This window comes from Struthio camelus, chromosome 16 (genome assembly GCF_040807025.1).
Source record: "Struthio camelus isolate bStrCam1 chromosome 16, bStrCam1.hap1, whole genome shotgun sequence".
NCBI classification, from domain to species: domain Eukaryota; kingdom Metazoa; phylum Chordata; class Aves; order Struthioniformes; family Struthionidae; genus Struthio; species Struthio camelus.
In genome coordinates this window covers 19,288,093-19,305,706 of record NC_090957.1, presented here as the reverse complement: position 1 = coordinate 19,305,706, position 17,614 = coordinate 19,288,093, and the positions used below count along the sequence as shown (strand labels likewise).

Sequence of the window (17,614 nt, the reverse complement as noted above, 5' to 3'; positions counted from 1 at the left end):
ATTTTATGTCTGCGTAAGAATTTGATTTTGAGTTAGGCCTGAAGATAACAGTTTTATAGACTTTGTTAAGGGATTCTTGAAAAGATTAAGGCCTGTATTTATAGCTGCCTTTGACTTTTGACGGTTGAAACAGATTTTCATTTCGGGACCCACGGCTGTATGTATTTTGCTTTTTACTTAAATGGCTTTGATTAGAAGTTAAACTTCCTAACTATTCATTGTCTTCAAAGGGATGAGATTAACCTTTTTTCGCTGTGTGTTTGGGCTAAATCATAACATGATTTATATAGATGAATCTGAAGACTCTTTGACATCATGTTTGTGGTTCCTGCTCCCTCTACTGAAAGTTACGCATCCTGAGCAAGGTTTCTGTCCGTAAGCAACATTATAGTTCCTTATTGCCTGTTTTATATTCCTTTAATACATTCCATTGCTGGAAATAAAAATTCCATACGTAAAACTAGTGCATATTATGAAGTGAAAGCAGTACTGAGTATAGAAAGTGTGTTAAATACTGTGTGTGAATATGTGCTATGAAGGCAGATACTATTAAAAATAAGCTATGGCACGCATAAACATAGCCAAACTACTGCCATATGAGTTACATGAAGCAGATATAATAAAGAATCTGGTCGTGTCTTACAACACCACGAGGCTTTTTCCGTGAGCAGCAGAGAGCATTATGGTCTGGTAAAAGGGTAATGGACTGGGGCTAAAAATTCTGTTTAGTGTTCTACCACTTCTCAGCCTTGTGTCTTTTGTTTTTTCTTCTTACACACTTTTACGCACGAGCCCACAAAGAGAGCGAATAGTGTATTCTCTCTCTAATGTGAAATAATATACGTTATTATGGTACCTAATGCACTGTGTATGCGTAACTATAGTGTGTGTGTGTGTAGTACGTTCTGTGGGGCAAGAACTGTGTCGTGTTACGTGCATGTTCAGTGTCTATCGCAATGGAGCCTGATTTCAAATAATAAAACTGATCAAAACCAGAGCCTGTTCTGTAACAACAATTATGCTATCGTATAGTTATGAGGTGTTCAAAGCCTTTTTACTCTGTTTCTGCAACATCTCTCTGTGGCTATGGTCAAAAGTGAATTCAACTGGAATAGGTTAAGCAGTTGGTGCTCTCAGCTGTTCATTACTGTGTCTCTGCTGGCGTTTACTGGTTCTGCAGCAATGCTGGTAGAGCCCAAATGTTCCTCATCCACTTCAGAGCAAAGTGGGCCAGTTTCACTTAATCTGCTGCTGGAGGCTTTCTAAACAAAGCTATCTGACCTTCCCTTGAAGTGGGTGAAGCCCACTTGAGTTTATATGAGCTGCTGTGCTGTGAAACTAGGAGAGGGGTTGGGACAAGCGATGGTGGGTGGATTAACATTTGAAACTGCCATATTTTTAATGAACTGACACATGAATGCCTAAACTATGGGCTTTTCAGATGTACCTGTCCATAGCAGATAATGGCCTTTCCACAAAATCGTGTCAACTGGATGTTATGGGCTTAAAACTGCAGCTGCAACAATCGCGTAGTACACACAATTCATGAGAAGTCAAAGCGACTGAGTTGGGCTGTAGAACTGCGAAAGATCTTCTGCACGAAGGCAAATGGGAGGAGGCTGCTTCATCTACTCTAATTGAATGCAAAAGCAGCCTTTTGGTTGATTGAATGCCTGCTCGCAAGACATGTTATGTTTGAATGATTCTGCCAGGTTCTTCCCCCCCTCCCTGACTCCCTATTCTGAGCAAGAGCATTGCAACTAACACTTTGTTAGCGGTTAGAGCAATATACTTAAAGATGGGAAACTACGTTACCCTGTTATTTTGGTGTTGTGTGTACAACCTGTACACAGCTAAGATTTCATATGCTTAGTTGAGTACATGCGTTTACCTTCGTTATCCAGATGGGAAAATAATTTCTTGTGTTTTCTAGATTCTCAGTTTGCCATTATTATTCTTTCTACTTGAAATTGTCTTCAGCTAGTGTAGTCTTTTCAAGAAATTCTACTTTGTTATTGCCATATAATAAAAGAATACAACATACTTTAAAAAAGAACTTCCTGGATCTGTGCATCAGTGACCTGAAAGGATTGCTCAGAGATAATTTAAAAATCCATATCCCTGCAGAATAGTTTATATTTTCTCTGAAATTTTGGACAGGATTTTCTTCATATGGAAAACCTCATTTCAAAATTTCAGAGAATTAATTCTTAAGTGTTCGTCTTAGCTATTTTCTCTGAATACTACGTTAACAAAATATGATAACTGTAAGAAATACAGGAAAAATCTTTTAGTAGAATGTTGGTAATTTAAAAAATTTCATGATGGGAGTTTTTTTTCAATATATTTAAAACTGCAGTGGATCTTCAGAAAATGAATTTATTATTATAGTTTTAACATTTATGAATGAAACAGATTCCAAACACGCATCTCCCTTTAATTCTAACATGGCTTGCCTTCAGAGATTTTATTATTATTATTATTATTATTTTTTTTTTTTTTTTTTAGAATTTAATAATTGTGATAACCCAGTGTTTCCTCAGAGACTTAAAAAGGAGCTTTTGCCTGCCTTCACAGTACTTTGTTAGTGTTTTTGGCTTCTTTCTAGCATTTATCTCTACGTTTATAGTCAATAAGTATAAGCACTGTAAGCATGATCTTGTGCATCTCCTTGTCTGTGTTTCCTAATCAATGGTTTTATAAGTATTTCAGAGGCAACCCTGGAAGCAAAAAGCCTGCCAGTTTTTCCAGAGCTAACAGACTTGACCTGTTGTAGTCATCATCAAAGCAAAAAGTTTTGGGTGGGGTGGGCAAAGTTTTTGGTTTTCTCTTCAGTTTTTTGGACAGTTATTTCCGTTTTCAGTGTTGAATATTCTCTGTTGTTGTCCTGTTCCTCCATTGGATTCTGCAGTGTCTTGGGAACTGCTCGTATGTATTTGAGCATCTCATCAACCAAGAAATACTCTCTAATACTTGGTAGGTACGCTTTGCCTTTTGCTTTCTTGTCAGATGCGCAGGAATATAATCTGTGCCACTATTTGCTGCTATACAGATTTGCTGTAGTATTTTCACAGATTGTTCTGTTCAGCATTTTAAGTTAAAACAAGCCCTCCCACCGTTTCAGTGATTTCATAAAATTTTCTTAAAGAACGTTATATTTTTAGCTTATCTAATTTTTTGTTTTATTTTCTATTTTTAAGCTGTCATCAACCACATGTTATTGAACGATGTATTTGGTCTATTTTATTGACTATTGGGGTTTTGCTGGAGTTACTCACAGACATGGAATTTCTGTTTTTGTTGTTTTCTTCTTACTTCTCATGGCATAAAGGGTTTGCAAGCTAATCTGGGTCATTTTCCCATTCCAAAAAAGATGTTTTTAATGCAAGTTGCAGCTCATGATCTTGTTAAAGGGGAAACTAAGTTTCCCTAAAACTATAACCTGCCCTTCCTGCTGCCTACAGGAAACAGGATTAAGTAGTAAAGGGAAGCAAATTTAATTTCTGAGTATTGGACTGATTGGGGTAAATAGAAACGGGCCAGGTATCATTCCATTAAAGAGCTGCATCACTGCATATGAGCAATGTAGTAAATCAGGGAAGGAATGCAAAATATATTCTTTAGCTACAACTGTTATTTTTGTAATAATATGGACAAGGCAGATAAAAATTAACTCTGTAAGGTTCATTGGATGCTGCAAGTGTATGTTAAGTTTTTGAAGCTTGTGTATACCTGGACATGTACGTGGCTTCATCAAGTTACTCAGTACTTGCCCATCTTAGTCCATATTTTATATACTGAATGCTGGAAACAGTACTGAATATAGGAATTAAAATACTTTCAGATGTGTACAAACAACAATAATGAACAAGGGCACATGCTGAAATAGTTCTTTACTATTCTTACATGGTCATCTGGAACTTCTTAGAGAGGGGTCCATCAACACTAAGGGGTCAGTTTTCAAAGCAGTGTACAGGGATTTAGCCGCGCGACTCCTATTGACGTTAATGGGAGTCAAACGGGTAAATCCCCACGCACCGCTTTGAAAATTTACTACTAAGCCTCTTGACTTCTCACTACATACTTTGATTGTAACAGTAATCCATGGTTAACATAATTTTCCCGACAATAATGTCAAACATACTTTTGAAGTCAGTGAATTATAGAAATAGTTACCTCTTCCATAATTCTTTAAAGATGGCCATCAGATGGATTTCACCACAGGTTCTTGCATTTAAAATTATTCTTTAACTCAGGAAAGAATATATGTGTTGTCCTTTGGTACAGAACTCATAGTCTGCTCACAGTCTGAGTATTTAAAGTGTTACGTAGCCGTAAGATACTCCATACTGTAAGTAATGCCATAGATTCCAGCTCTGCCTGGCTTTAAATGTTCATTTACTTGAGTAGTTTGCTATGGGAACTTTAGAAAAGGAAGCTAGAGTCGGGCACAGTGAACACTGACCTGCCCTGTAGGGAACAGTGAAGCCTGAAGACATAATCAGCACCTTTCAGGGACGAAAATGCCAGGCTGTAGACATCAGACTAGTGGGAAGTAAAGAGCAAGTAAAAGTCGTCAAACCTCAGGAAAATCTGAGGAGAATTCATATCCTGCTTACAGTGCTAACTATTCCTTTAAGATTAAAGGCTGATATAGAGAATGGATTTCTCTGCGTCTGTAAAGCACCTAATAAACTGTGGTCAATTTACAGATAATGAATGAACAAATCTGTAAGTCAATTGGTGTTGTGAAATAACAGTTAGGCTGGCTAAACTCCTGGTTTACAGGGTTTTTTTTAGCATATTTTTATGATGTTCATGCATATAAGAATCTCAGAAATGGTCATAACACAGGAAAAAAATTGACTGGGGAAAACTTGTGAGTGAAAGAGGATATTTTAATTTGCATGGAATGCCCCTGCAGAAGTTTACAAGCTGAAAAAAAAAAGCATTAAACACAGAACTTTGTTCAGTAACATATAGCCACAACTGAAAATGCATAGAGCATACCACCAAAATACAAACAGTTTGTTTTAAATGCAGCTATAAGAATTCTGTCTGAAAGGAGAATCTGGTCTTCACTTTATTGTCGAACTTCAGCAGAATTGGAGCAACTGTCATAGCTGTGTGCTGTAAGAGAGAATTTAGGAACATGCATGCTATAAAACTTGCTAAGCAGTTGCTGGAGTTCAACTGCATGACAAACTCTCTTTGTAGCAAGTCACCTGACTGTGATACCGAAACCAACCTCTGAGGGAAGTGAGATCACGTCTTTAAGATAGGGGGGGAAAAAGTTGAACCTGTTGAATTTAACAGAAAGTGGCTGTATATAGACCTAAACCAGAGCTGTCACATTCTGCTTATCAAGCATAACATGATGTAACTAATGCACTAGTTGTTCCAAAAGTAGCATGAAGTAGATCATTCAAAATGTATACTTTAATTTTGAAGGAAGCATTCCTGAAGCATGCTGACAGGCATGTGATTACCTCAGGTCTCTATACCACCTATGATCATTTTAGATATAACTTAAAAACCACAGAAACAGCATCAGAATCAGATGTTAGTGTGTGATTTGTATGAAACGAAGAGATATGTAGTTTTTTCCAGTTTGCATACTGTTTCCCATGGACGTCACTAGAGACTGCCTATAAACCAAGAAGAGACTTTGGGCTTGATGAATTAGTTGAGAGTACATTGTTTTTGTTTCTACTAGATTTTAGAATCTTATTTCATCCCCAATTATAAATTTTGTGAATTCAGTTGAAATAAAGGAAGGCTTTGTGGATCTCCTCAGTGCATGTATGCGTGTGTACGGCAGGCTGCACAGTACAAATAGTCTTTATAGTCTCCATATGCCTGTGTTAGCCCTTAATTTGGACAAACATATGTCCCTTAGAGAAGAGTACATTGGGAATTTCATCTATAGCTCAATTAAATTGAATTGTATAAATCTTGTTTATATAAATGAGAAAATTAAAACCTTTTGATTCAGAAAGTACAGAAAACTAAGTAAAACTAATGATTTATTGTTCACAAATTAAAGCCATAAGTGCACACACAACAATTGAGCTGTAGTCTTTCTTTGTTCCAACGCTTCTATGCTGTTGAAAGATGACAATTTATACTCTTTGAATGAATAAGGATTTGTCTTAGGTCTAGGTATTTATTGCATAATTGGCCCGTCTATGAACAAAAGGACTGTTTGTTAATTCCAATATTTGCCAAGCATGTGTATTTGTCTAGGTTTTGCCCATACATCACGAATGCCTGTGCAAATTATTTCTGAGTTTAACATGCGTTGTTTGCTTTCTTTATTTGTGCGCTAAATATCGTGGCAGAGTTTCAGCTAAAAGGTTTCTTCTTTCTTCATTATTAAACTGAGAATTAGGGCCTGGAGTTTCAGAGGAATATCAGTTTAGGTGTATTTCAGCCTTTGTTTTGTCTGTGAAACTTCCATCTCCACAGTCACTTCTACGTGATTTTCCTTAGCATTAACAACTATTGCGAAAATTACTAAATTAGAAATGTGTTTTTGTGTTTAGATCCTTGCCTTTAGTAATCTGTCTTCAATACAGTAGTAAGCCTAATCCAGTAACTGCCGATAAGGAAGGGGAGATTTTAAAATTTACTTTGGATCACAGGTAAGCACCTGCGCCTTTTATTCTGAACGCAGATAATGAGCTGACCATGTTCGGGTCATGAAGCAATGTGAAGAACAACAGTTTTCACTGGGATTCTGATTTTCTTAAGTTAAACATGGAGGGGTTCAGTAGATCTAGTCTGATTAGAAAGGCAGGAATATATTCCAGATTTAGAATTGATGCAAATTACTTTTCCCTTGAAGGGAGATAGAGATTAAAGGCCCTGCTATTATGTTTCAGCAGCTCAAAGATATTTCTACCCCTTCACAAATATTTGTGGCAAATCCCTAATTCATCCTTTAGGTAGCTCTCCAATTTTTAAAAAGTCACCCTGAATGCATGCAGGCTTGCTTATGTTTGTTCTGCCTTTGTAAGCGGCCTTTAGAAACTTGTGTTCTGCTGTACTGCACAAATAAAAATTGCATGTTGTAATTCTCACCTGAGATTTTTAATAAACACTTATTTTCATTGTACTTTTTCGCTTTGCAGGTAATTGTACGGATTTCAGCATACAACTTTTGTATATTTCTAGAATAAACTCAGTTATGCTCTGATATTTGATATATGGTTGTTCCAGATGTTGGAGTTAGAATAGCAAGAAGTTAAAAATTGGCATAGCTCAGACACAAAGCACTGGATTTGTTGTTTTAGGAAAGCACAAAACACCTGCAATTGCCAGAAAAATGTCATCTTGTACAAAGGGGCATGTTCCTTGTCTATCTATGTCTCCTTATGTACCACTTGCCACTTTTTTCCCATGAAAGAAGTGACACGAATGCAAGAAAAAGTAGTACTCATTACAAAGCTTTTGAAGAATTTGATATTTAAATTATTTTATAGTGAAAATACTATAATGAATTCTTCACTCAAAGAGAAATTCTTTGAGAACTCAAAAATTTTTGAGCTCAGATAATTGGAGATGTCCCCCTGAGCTTAAGTTAGTCTTGTTTTCCAACTAAAAAGTTGATAATGCAAGAGATGCATGACACAGAAATGCTGAAAGAATTGGTTTTACATTTTGATGACATATTTGTTCCTGTAAGTTCAAGGCCATTTTAGCCTGCAAAAAATGGCCATATGTATATCAGTAATAAGCACTACAGCAATGGCAAATCTCCAGTGATGATCACTTGTTTTATAAGGTCATATCTTAATGTTGCATGCTTCCGCTAAGGCTGGTGGGAGTTGAGCGCACTTTGTGGTAAGATTGGAGCCATCATTATGGGATCCTGCTATCAAAACCAGACTCTTTTAAGTGCCTGTTTTTGTGATAGGTGTGGTACATAAATGCTGTTTTATTAAATAGCAAAATAAATTACTGAGGTTTGACCTCAGCTAAGGCTTTATCACTGTTGCCCTGCTGGTGAACTCTTTAAGACAGAGCTTTTTCATGGAAGTTGACATGTCGTCACTTTTTGGGGTAGAAAGAGTTAATGGTGCATTTTGAGGCTGCACTGAAATGTATGTTATTGCAAATCTTATGCAAAGCTCTGGCTCCTCAGGAAAAGGCAGCACAATATAGGGCCAGAATTTAACCATTCTTTTTCTTTTTCAGCCTAAAACCATCTTGACTCTCCAATAAAATGTCATTCACCTTTCCAGAAGAGTGTTTTGCAGTGGAGGAAGAGGGTGGCAAAGCAGTGTGGACACTGTTGCCTGGACGTAGCATTTTTGTTGCTGGTCACTGAATAGCAACTTCTGTAATCTTGACAGTGCTAGTAGTTGCCCCTGGGACAGAGGAAAAAAATTCAGAACAGTCCATAAAGTTCCTGTTGGTTTTGAAAGCAAAAACATCTGCTAGAGTCATGAACAGTTTGTTAGCTGAGTTCAATAACAGGAAAGCCTGCAGTTGATCAGCTGTACCCTCCAAAACAGGCATTAGTGCAGGCAGTAGAATTTATTGTAGGGGTGTTAGGAGATACAGGGAAGATTAGGGCAGCAGCAAAACGTGTCAAAATAATGTTTTTGTTTCAACAGTTTTGAATATAAGCTTTACTGGTAAGGAAGAAATATAGGCGTTATGGTTTCACATTTAAATATTTACAGTAAGTCATCAGCTGTTTGTAATCCAGGAGGGTGTGTATATTTTCTTAATACAGGTTTGATATGGGCTAGACAGAACCATCCGTAAGTCACAGAATAAGAACTGTCACCGTTGTAATGATGTAGATGAATATAGTTTCTACTCTCCCTTGAAAACTGATGAACATGCAATGCTTAAATAATGTCTGTAGTTGCTTAGATGTAGGTACAAACTGTATTGATTTCAATGAGTATAGCAGATGCATAGTATCTCATGAGAAAAACATGATATTTTGAAAGAACGTATCCTAACATATATAGCACTTTAAATAATATTTTAACAGGTTGGGTCCTGAATTGCGATTTTCAGAATGAGGACATGCTGCAATATAGAGGTGTTAGAAGCTGCTCTATAGTTGAGGTTGTGTTCAGATACCCACTTGAAAAAAGCAGGATGAAAATCCTTTTATTTCGTATAGTATACAGATTTATGAAAAAACTGTACTGTTAATATCATAGAGGCGCCATTCTGTATTTATGGTTACAATTGCGTCTGCTTTGCCATTATAAACTCTTATTATTAGGGGTTTACAACATGGCTGTAAAAATTTGTAGAGGATGGAAACTTGACACATAAAGGTCAACCTCATAATAATATACTTTTTAAAAATCAATTTTAAAAATTTTGATTGCTTTTAGATTATGTGACTATAAAAATAGTGATTCTAATTTTAAGATTGTCCAATGTCCTAACACAACGGCATAGAACTCTTTTGTCTTACCAGAGTAACTTTTGTTACGTTTGCTTCTTTTAACTTGCATTTATGGTGTCTTTTCTTTCGTCAAAATGGGTATGGTTTCTTAGTGCTGAATCCAGGCCTCCAACAGGCCTGTGACAGGCACAAGAAATTGAAAAACATTGCCTGTCTTATTGTCTTAGGTGCTTACTTGCGCTTGCTTGTTTTAAACTCTTTCAGGTTTCTCAGATGTGAAGTTGTAGTTAGAGCAGCAGTAGTGCTACCTAAGTCAGCTAGGCCGTAAGTTTTAGTGGCACATTTAAATGACTCAAGGATCAGGAGCTATGAAATGTTAACCTTTACAACAGTGTCTAATACTCTCCTTTTTTTCTGGGTAGCATTTGAACACTAATTTGTGATTTCCCCAAAGTTTTATGCATATTTGCTAATGGTTTTAAAGCGTCTTTGATTATGTATTATACAATCTGCAATACTGAAAAACTTTCGTTTTTCCTGTTGTAGTAAGTCCATATGAAGTAGAATGAAAGCAATGAATAGAGTAACAAAATTAACTTGGTTTTGTTCTCTGAATTGAGGTGGCTATTCTGTGCCATTCTTTTGAAAAAAATAGAGACTTAAGTTTTTATGTGGTTGTAGTAACAAAAGATTTTAATGGTGCTTTTCAAAAAAGGTTTCCTGATGGGAGTTGTGGGCAGATCTGATGTTGAGGACAAACCTTAAGAATCTCAGAACTGCAGTACATAGTCAAACCAAAAATTTATTCAGCTTAGGATCTCGTCTCTGGTAGCTGCTAGAAGTAGACGCTCCAACTTCCAGTGTTTTTCTCAGAATTATTATGAGATTTTTTTATATAGTATTACTGTAATGAGATACAACACTTAAATACAGTTTCTAGTATTCTACAGTTGAATGAAATCATCTCAATATTTAGCATTTAGCAAAGTAAACATCAAACTCTGCTTTGTTATTTATTCTTGATGAATATATTGTTGTTACTGTAGTAGAAGGGTGACATTAAGGTTGTTATCAGGCACTTCCAATTGAATTGGGAAAAAAACCCCAAACCCTAAAAAATACAAGTTGCTTGTGAATCCAGCTTTAAATTAATTACATCAATCTCCAAGTGAGTGATCATTCAATTCAGGAAGTCTTGGAAGTTCTCTTTATTCAAAGTTAGTCCATGTACCAGTGCTTCAAGACAGTTTTTGTTAGTGCAGTTTAATGTAGTTGTCCTGACATGGATAATCTGAAAAGTTTATAGGAAGAGCTTACATCATTGTCAGTGTCATTTCTCAGTGTTAAATTCCTTAAGATAGATGGGTTTTGTCTCTTATTGGAGCTGCTGTGTATGTTCATTACATGCTTCAGGTTAATAGGAGAATTATTATCATAATGTCCGTGTACAAATTCAGGTTTTAAGAACAGAAATGTCACTTGTATTATCAATATTTAAGCTCTTTCTGTGCTCCAGCATATTGTCACAGATTTGTGAAAATACATATTTTGCTGTACTAATACCTTACTGAAAAAGTTTATTTTAAAAACATTTAACAGTAAGTTTGATTTTTCAATTTTATATTTTGTTTTTTCTTTCTTTTTCTTTACAGTGGTTCCACCAGGGAGTCCTGGACCTATTACTCGCCATGAATCGTATGATAGCTTAGCATCTGACCACAGCGGTCAAGAGGATGAAGAGTGGCTTTCCCAGGTTTGTGTTTGGGCAGTTCTAGTTCAGAAGTGAAACAATAATAGTATCCTTCAGAAGTAAAATTCAAAACTTTATTCAAAATAGAAAGTAAACTTTGAGTAGACCATGGGTATAGCCTTGTGTAAAACTGACTTCAGTCCTGACGTGTGGCGTGAATTTGATGGACTTCTCTTTTATACAAACCCGTATAAATCCCTAAACGTTATTGGCAAAAGTTACGTTCCTGGCAAGTTCAGGATGAAGTCCGAAGTTTAAGCTGGCCACAAAAAATGACCTCTCTGCATTTCCCAGCTCATGTGGTCCTTTTCAGACATGGATAAAGGAATTTGATTTGGCAAATGAGGCAGCCTTTTCATCTGTGGCCTGTGCTATACTTGCTGCATTTTAATATGGCTGATAGATTAACTTGTTTACTTCTTTTTTTTTCTGGATATCAGTTACTGCATTTTCCACTGATAATTCCTCTGAGTTGAGGCTAAATGCAAATACTGCAGTGCTTCAAGATGATCCTGCTTGGTGGAATGTTCTTCAATTAGGTTAAATCTTTGTGATTTTATGCATTTTTTCTTTGTTTCAGTCCAGTGAAGGTTCTCCCTAAGAACTCAGTAAATTTTTGAGGATTTAGCTTAAACTATAATCTTGGTTTAAGAAGATAGGTTGTGGATAGTGCACTGAGATTCAATTTCTATTAGCAATAAAGTAAGGTTAGAGTTAAATAAATAAATAAACTACAAACGCTCTGGAATTACCGAAGCCGTGTATATGGTACCTGATACATGAGATTCATCCCAACAAATTAGGTGGGTTTCGTTCAGTGTAAAAACAGTGTTATTATGAGAGCAATGCATCAAATGCGTTGTAGGGGTATATGGCATTGTTCCATGAGTATTAAAAATTCATTGAAATATTCATACATGTTTTTTTTTTTCTCCCACTGGTGGATAAATCATACACAGCATTTTCCTAAAATGAGAAGTTAGGTTTCCGTGTGTGCCCCATAGGGAACTGCATTCATTGGGGAAGTCTATTCACATGAATCCACTTAGCTTGCCTTAGTTTTCAGTTGTGGTTTCTCGTTGACATATCTGAATTGCTTAGGCTATCTCTAATTTGTCAGAGCATAAAGATGATGAAACTGCTGAATCACAGTAGCATTTTGTCACTGAGCTCATTGGGACCGAGATTTCATCTGTAGTTTTCCTTGTGTTTGTTCCTTATAAAGCCTCTCCAATATTGTTTGGATAGTTAGCTCGTTTTACTGTTCTGGTGACTTTCCAGTAGAGTGGGCAAGCTCAGAAAAAGAGAATAAGGTGAACCTACACTATGGGGGTTGGTATATTACTAGTTCTAGGTAGATATAAAAAGTCAAAGGAACTTCAGATTACTCAAACTTCATGACATCTACCCTTCACTACAAGAGTAAAATATATTTATAGGAAAAAAATCTCCAATGACATCACTCTAATCACAGAGAATTCAGAGAATGCTCCAGGAATGTTTAATTTTTGCTAAGTGAAAAGGGTGATGATATCTCTTTTGAACATGAAGATGCTAGCATTCTCTAAGCAAGCCACTTTAGATTAAGCCTAAGGAGCAAGTATGTTTTTCAAAATTAAAGTGTTGTTATCAACAGTAACAGCATGCGGTGAAAAAACACTGCCCTTCACTTCAACTTTTCAATTAGAACAGTGGGTAATGTGTGCTGTCAGTGTGAAGTAGATACAATATGTTTGTCCTGCACACAACAGGAGAGTGAATAGGAACATCTGGCCGTAGCCTCAGTAAAATTGCAAAGGCATCTGTTTACCTCTCGGCTCTGTGACACTGATGGTTTCAAGCTTAAAATATACAGATTACTTTATCTGTGGCCTAATTTACACTGCTACATAAAAGCTACTTGACTCAGAAATGTCTACAGTCAATCTGAGTTACGCTAAAATAAATGAAAAGACGGAAACGGTGCTAAATAGGCTGTGTAGTCTTATGTTAGCAAAGAACTATCTTAGAACGTTACCTAGTGTTTAAAATGGCTTCCTAAAGAATTAAGAGTCACTGGTAATACAGAAATGTAAGAGTAAAGAAAACTAAGATACACATATGTCATAAACTACAGGAAGATGTTTTCATGAAATTCCTTACTAGGTTGCATTCTTGTAGTGAAGCTGATACTGTTTTAGCAGAAATTGATAGGAATTTAATAGTCTATTTTGTCATCTTAAAACAGCGTTCCCCAAAGCTTAATGTTTTTAATCTCATATTGGCAGTTTCAGATAAAAATCTAATGTGTGTGTGTGTTGTTTCACACTGCAAGCAAACAGCTTTACCTCTATTTTATTTGTCAGAATTTCAGTTAAATGAGTGTATATATATGATTTAGCTGCTGTTCTAAACTACGTTGCATATTTATGTTTGTATTACATACGTGTATAACGAATATGACCTGAGCTGTTCAGTGCCTTATCTTGTACTCCTCATTGCTCTCTGTGTTACAAATTATACTGCTTTTCAGCAAGATGGTTTCTGCCAGCAGTATCCTCACATATGCCAGCAGTGATTATGAGCTTTGATTTGAAGTACAGTTCACAGTAACATACATGTGAAGCAGTGCTGTTTAATGTGTGAACTCTTAGAAAGCCACAGTAACAAAACTGTAACAGCTTGCTTTTAAAAAGTACATTCCTTGGCCTGGTCAGGATTAAAGTTATTGACAAGCATATTTGGTGGAGGTGAACTTTCATTTGCTTTGTCTAATCCCTGTGGATTCAGACAGAAATCTATTCCTCTATTTCTTGCTGCCCCAATGCTAGCTTGTTAGCTTTTGAGTTGTAGCATATATTTCATAATGGCAAGGGAAAGTAATGAACAGAATCAAGTGAAATGATGGCCTTGACAGAATTACAGTCTTCAGAACAACTTAAGAACTGGAGTGTAGTCCTAAAACTGGTGATTCAAGGGTTTTCAGGCTCTGCAAAAAGCTCTTGGCTTTGGCTAGAGCAGACCCTCTGTAGCAAACACATTCTGAATTTTCCCTTGTTCAGTGTTCTGCCAAACTGACGGCAGAAAAAAATTCCTTTTGCTTAATAGCAATAGGATTCTGGGAAGTTCAGTGTATTGAAGGAACCGCTCAATTATTAACTTGCAATTTTGGGCTAAGCGTTTCCCAAAATTCTCACAGGTTGAAATAGTGACTCACACTGGGCCTCATAGACGCCTGTGGATGGGCCCGCAGTTCCAGTTCAAAACAATTCATCCGTCTGGCCAAACAACAGTCATTTCATCCAGTTCTTCAGTGCTGCAGTCGCATGGTCCAAGTGACACACCACAACCTCTTCTGGACTTTGATACAGATGATCTTGATCTCAACAGTCTCAGGTAAAAATAAAATTAATTTCCAAGCTCTTTAACATTTCTTGTGTGAATAACTTGCTTTATGCTTAAATAAGCCCATCTGTGTGGAATGTGTAATAGTTTTCATCGAGATTGTCCAGATGAGAGAAGAGAGTATGACTTGATAGCAATAACAATTCATCCTGGCCAAACAGCTTAGATTCCTTTCTGTTATTGCTTCTTGCCTAAATGACGATGGAAGGTAATAATAAAGTCCAGTTGTCTTGTTCTGTTGCATTCAGTCTATGAAATGTTTGCATTATACAGAAATGCATAATATGACCAATCCCATTAAAATTGAGCAGATTGTCTTTGGACTGAAAATGTATGTTTTTGAAACGTGTGATTTCTCCTTGCGTAAAATTTTACCCGCAGGTAAGAATATAGATGCCCAGTACCCTCTAAAGTGATGTGAAATACATTAATAAGTTACCTTTTTTATATTGTGTATATATGCACACATAAAGAAAGAGAACGGAAATTTAAAAAAATTTAGAGATGTATTTTGCAGAAGGTTCAGACATGTACATAGTATCTTTTCTCCTAAACCAGCAAAGAACGTGTTGCTGTTCAAGAGGACAAAAGAGGAATTTAAAACAGTTTGAGTAGGGTGGGTGTTTTCCTTTTTCCTTTGAGGCTTTCTAAGAGCCCTCATCTGAGACATAATTTGGAGATGCTCGCTTTGTGTATAGTCTCGGTTTGTCTGTGGCTGTTATCTGTATCTTGTTTCCACTAAGCAAAGGAGAATAAAAGTTTTCAGTTGCTGGTTGATTTTAAAATAGATAGTTGCTTAATTAGTTGGCTCAGTCAGGGTTGTGATTTAATAAAAGCCCTTATGAACAGTAATTTTGATGTAGATGGCAACTGTGATTTATCTTTCAGGATTCAGCCAGTTCGTTCGGAACCTGTTAGCATGCCAGGATCATCACGTCCAGTTTCTGATCGCAGAGGTGTTTCAACAGTGATTGATGCTACCTCAGGTAGAAATGTGTTGATTTCATGTTTTCTTTGATATTCGTGGTTTTCATCAGCCTTGTCTTTTTTTTTTTTTTCCCCACCTCTGATAACATGTTTACTAATCAATGCCATATAATTAAAAGGATATCAAGATTTTCAGCTGCACTGTAGGGTAAGTGCCATCTTACATAAACACATACTGAAGGCTACCATGATGATGATTTTTCTTCCTTCTTAGCACTCAAATCTGAAGTCACAGCATTATCGTAAGATATAAACGCAATATTTGCATTCAGTTTAACATGAGCTTCAGAATACTAGAAATTCCTAAACTAAAAAGCAGAACATCATGCAAGTGCTAACGCTCAAACGCTCTTATAATGATTGCCTAAAGCATAGAATATTACAATTCCATCTCATTTATAAAATACCTTTCATTGAAATGTAATCATAAATGTAGTATTGATTTCTGTGAACATTCAAGACTACAGAGTAGTTTAATGTTTCTGTAATGGGCATATTTTCAGTACTCTAAAAGCGTGTGTAAATTTAATACAGCAGTGGTTATATTAATATCAACATAGTAATATATGTTCTATAAAGTTTTCTTCTTTTTCTCATAGTGCTGGAGTATAATCTGTATAAAGAAACACAGACAGCAGCACTTTATATTCTAGTACAGCTGCATAGCATCTGAAGGTTCCACCCAGCAGGATTTTGTCAAATAAAATCTCTCACAAGTAGAATATTAAACACACAGCATTAGTCAAACAGTCAAGTCAGAGAGGATTTTAATCTTTAGCGATTTGAAAATCCCTGGAGACTGCTGATTGGATTGAGGTTAAACTGTGAAGGGAAACTGTAGCACATACAGAAACTGATTTCTGAAGGTTGTTTTAAAGAGAGCTGAAATAAAACCTCCTGTTCCAGATTCTGTTTTCTATGGATATACGTTTGGACTCCAAGATATTGCTTGGTTTTCCAGATCAATTTCTTTTTTACAGGATATTACAGGAGATATATATATATATATATATATATATATATATACACACACACACACACACACACACACACACATATATTATATATATATTTTTTAGTTTGGTGTCTGTAACTGAGTTCAATAATAACTTCATTTACTTTTGCTATTGAGGATTGTTGTTATAAATTCCATTTTCAAATATTTAGAACTTGTTGAAGTAACTCAGGTTGAGCTTAGACAAACATCTGACATTGCTTACTTAAAGGGAATGTTATTTGTTTTAGAATATGTCAAAGTAATTTTGAAAATAATTGTTTGATACGTAAGAAAACACGAATGCATCAGTTATGATTTTTTTGGACTAGTTCATCTATGTTCAGTACCCCTAAAAAGTTACAAGCTTGAATCAGAGGAGTGCTGCTGGCTGTATATCTGAAACTGGAAGTTCAGTGATTAATGGCATAGTTCTTTTCCACCAGCGTGGCTATGCTGATACGGATAGAGACGTCTGTGTTGCCAGGTATTCTTTCCTTATTTTTAGCTCTTGTGTATGAATGGAGCAGTGCAGTAACCTGTAACATGGATGCATTCTAATTCTGAAATGTAACCATAAAGCATTCTATAAATGCATTGTTCTGTCTACACGAGAAACAATGAACCATGTAGGACCGTACCTCTTCTATGCTAAACAACCTTTGCTGTAGTGTGGATGGACCCTTAATGTAGAATGGCTCATATGAATGTGATGAAGCTCTATCAGTAATGCCTTTAGCATGTGTGTCCATATTAAAATTGCCAAAGTCAATTGTATACATCATTATGACACTAAAAATATATTTACTGTACAGCAGTGACTCAGTTTTGTTATAACACCTCATAAGTTTCTTATAAACAATACATGGATTTTGTGAGAGGCATGCTGATAGCAGTATTTTATTTAACTTCATTGCCAGACAGTTTGGATTTGAATTGATTTTTGAATCAGGGACTTTAACATCTATTTACAGTTGTTTGTATTGCCTGAGTCCCAGTCCTTTCCCATGCAGAAACTATTGCTCCGTATTAAGGGTGGATGTGCCAGATTATGTGTGATGGTATAGGGATGTGAACTCTGCTGTAGAGTAAACGGGACACAAGAAAAAGCATGGACTGT

At 36.1% G+C, this 17,614-nt stretch overlaps 1 protein-coding gene across 10 annotated transcripts in view; it reads left to right on the top strand.

Moving 5' to 3' along the window:
- Positions 1-17,614, top strand: part of BCAS3 (BCAS3 microtubule associated cell migration factor) — a 386,186-nt gene that overhangs the window by 168,338 nt on the left and 200,234 nt on the right. For all 10 annotated transcript variants that reach the window (XM_068909662.1, XM_068909661.1, XM_068909660.1 and 7 more), the window contains 3 exons: positions 11,032-11,132; positions 14,308-14,504; positions 15,402-15,499. In XM_068909662.1, the coding sequence (XP_068765763.1) occupies positions 11,032-11,132; positions 14,308-14,504; positions 15,402-15,499 (396 nt within the window). The remainder of the gene's footprint in view (positions 1-11,031; positions 11,133-14,307; positions 14,505-15,401; positions 15,500-17,614) is intronic.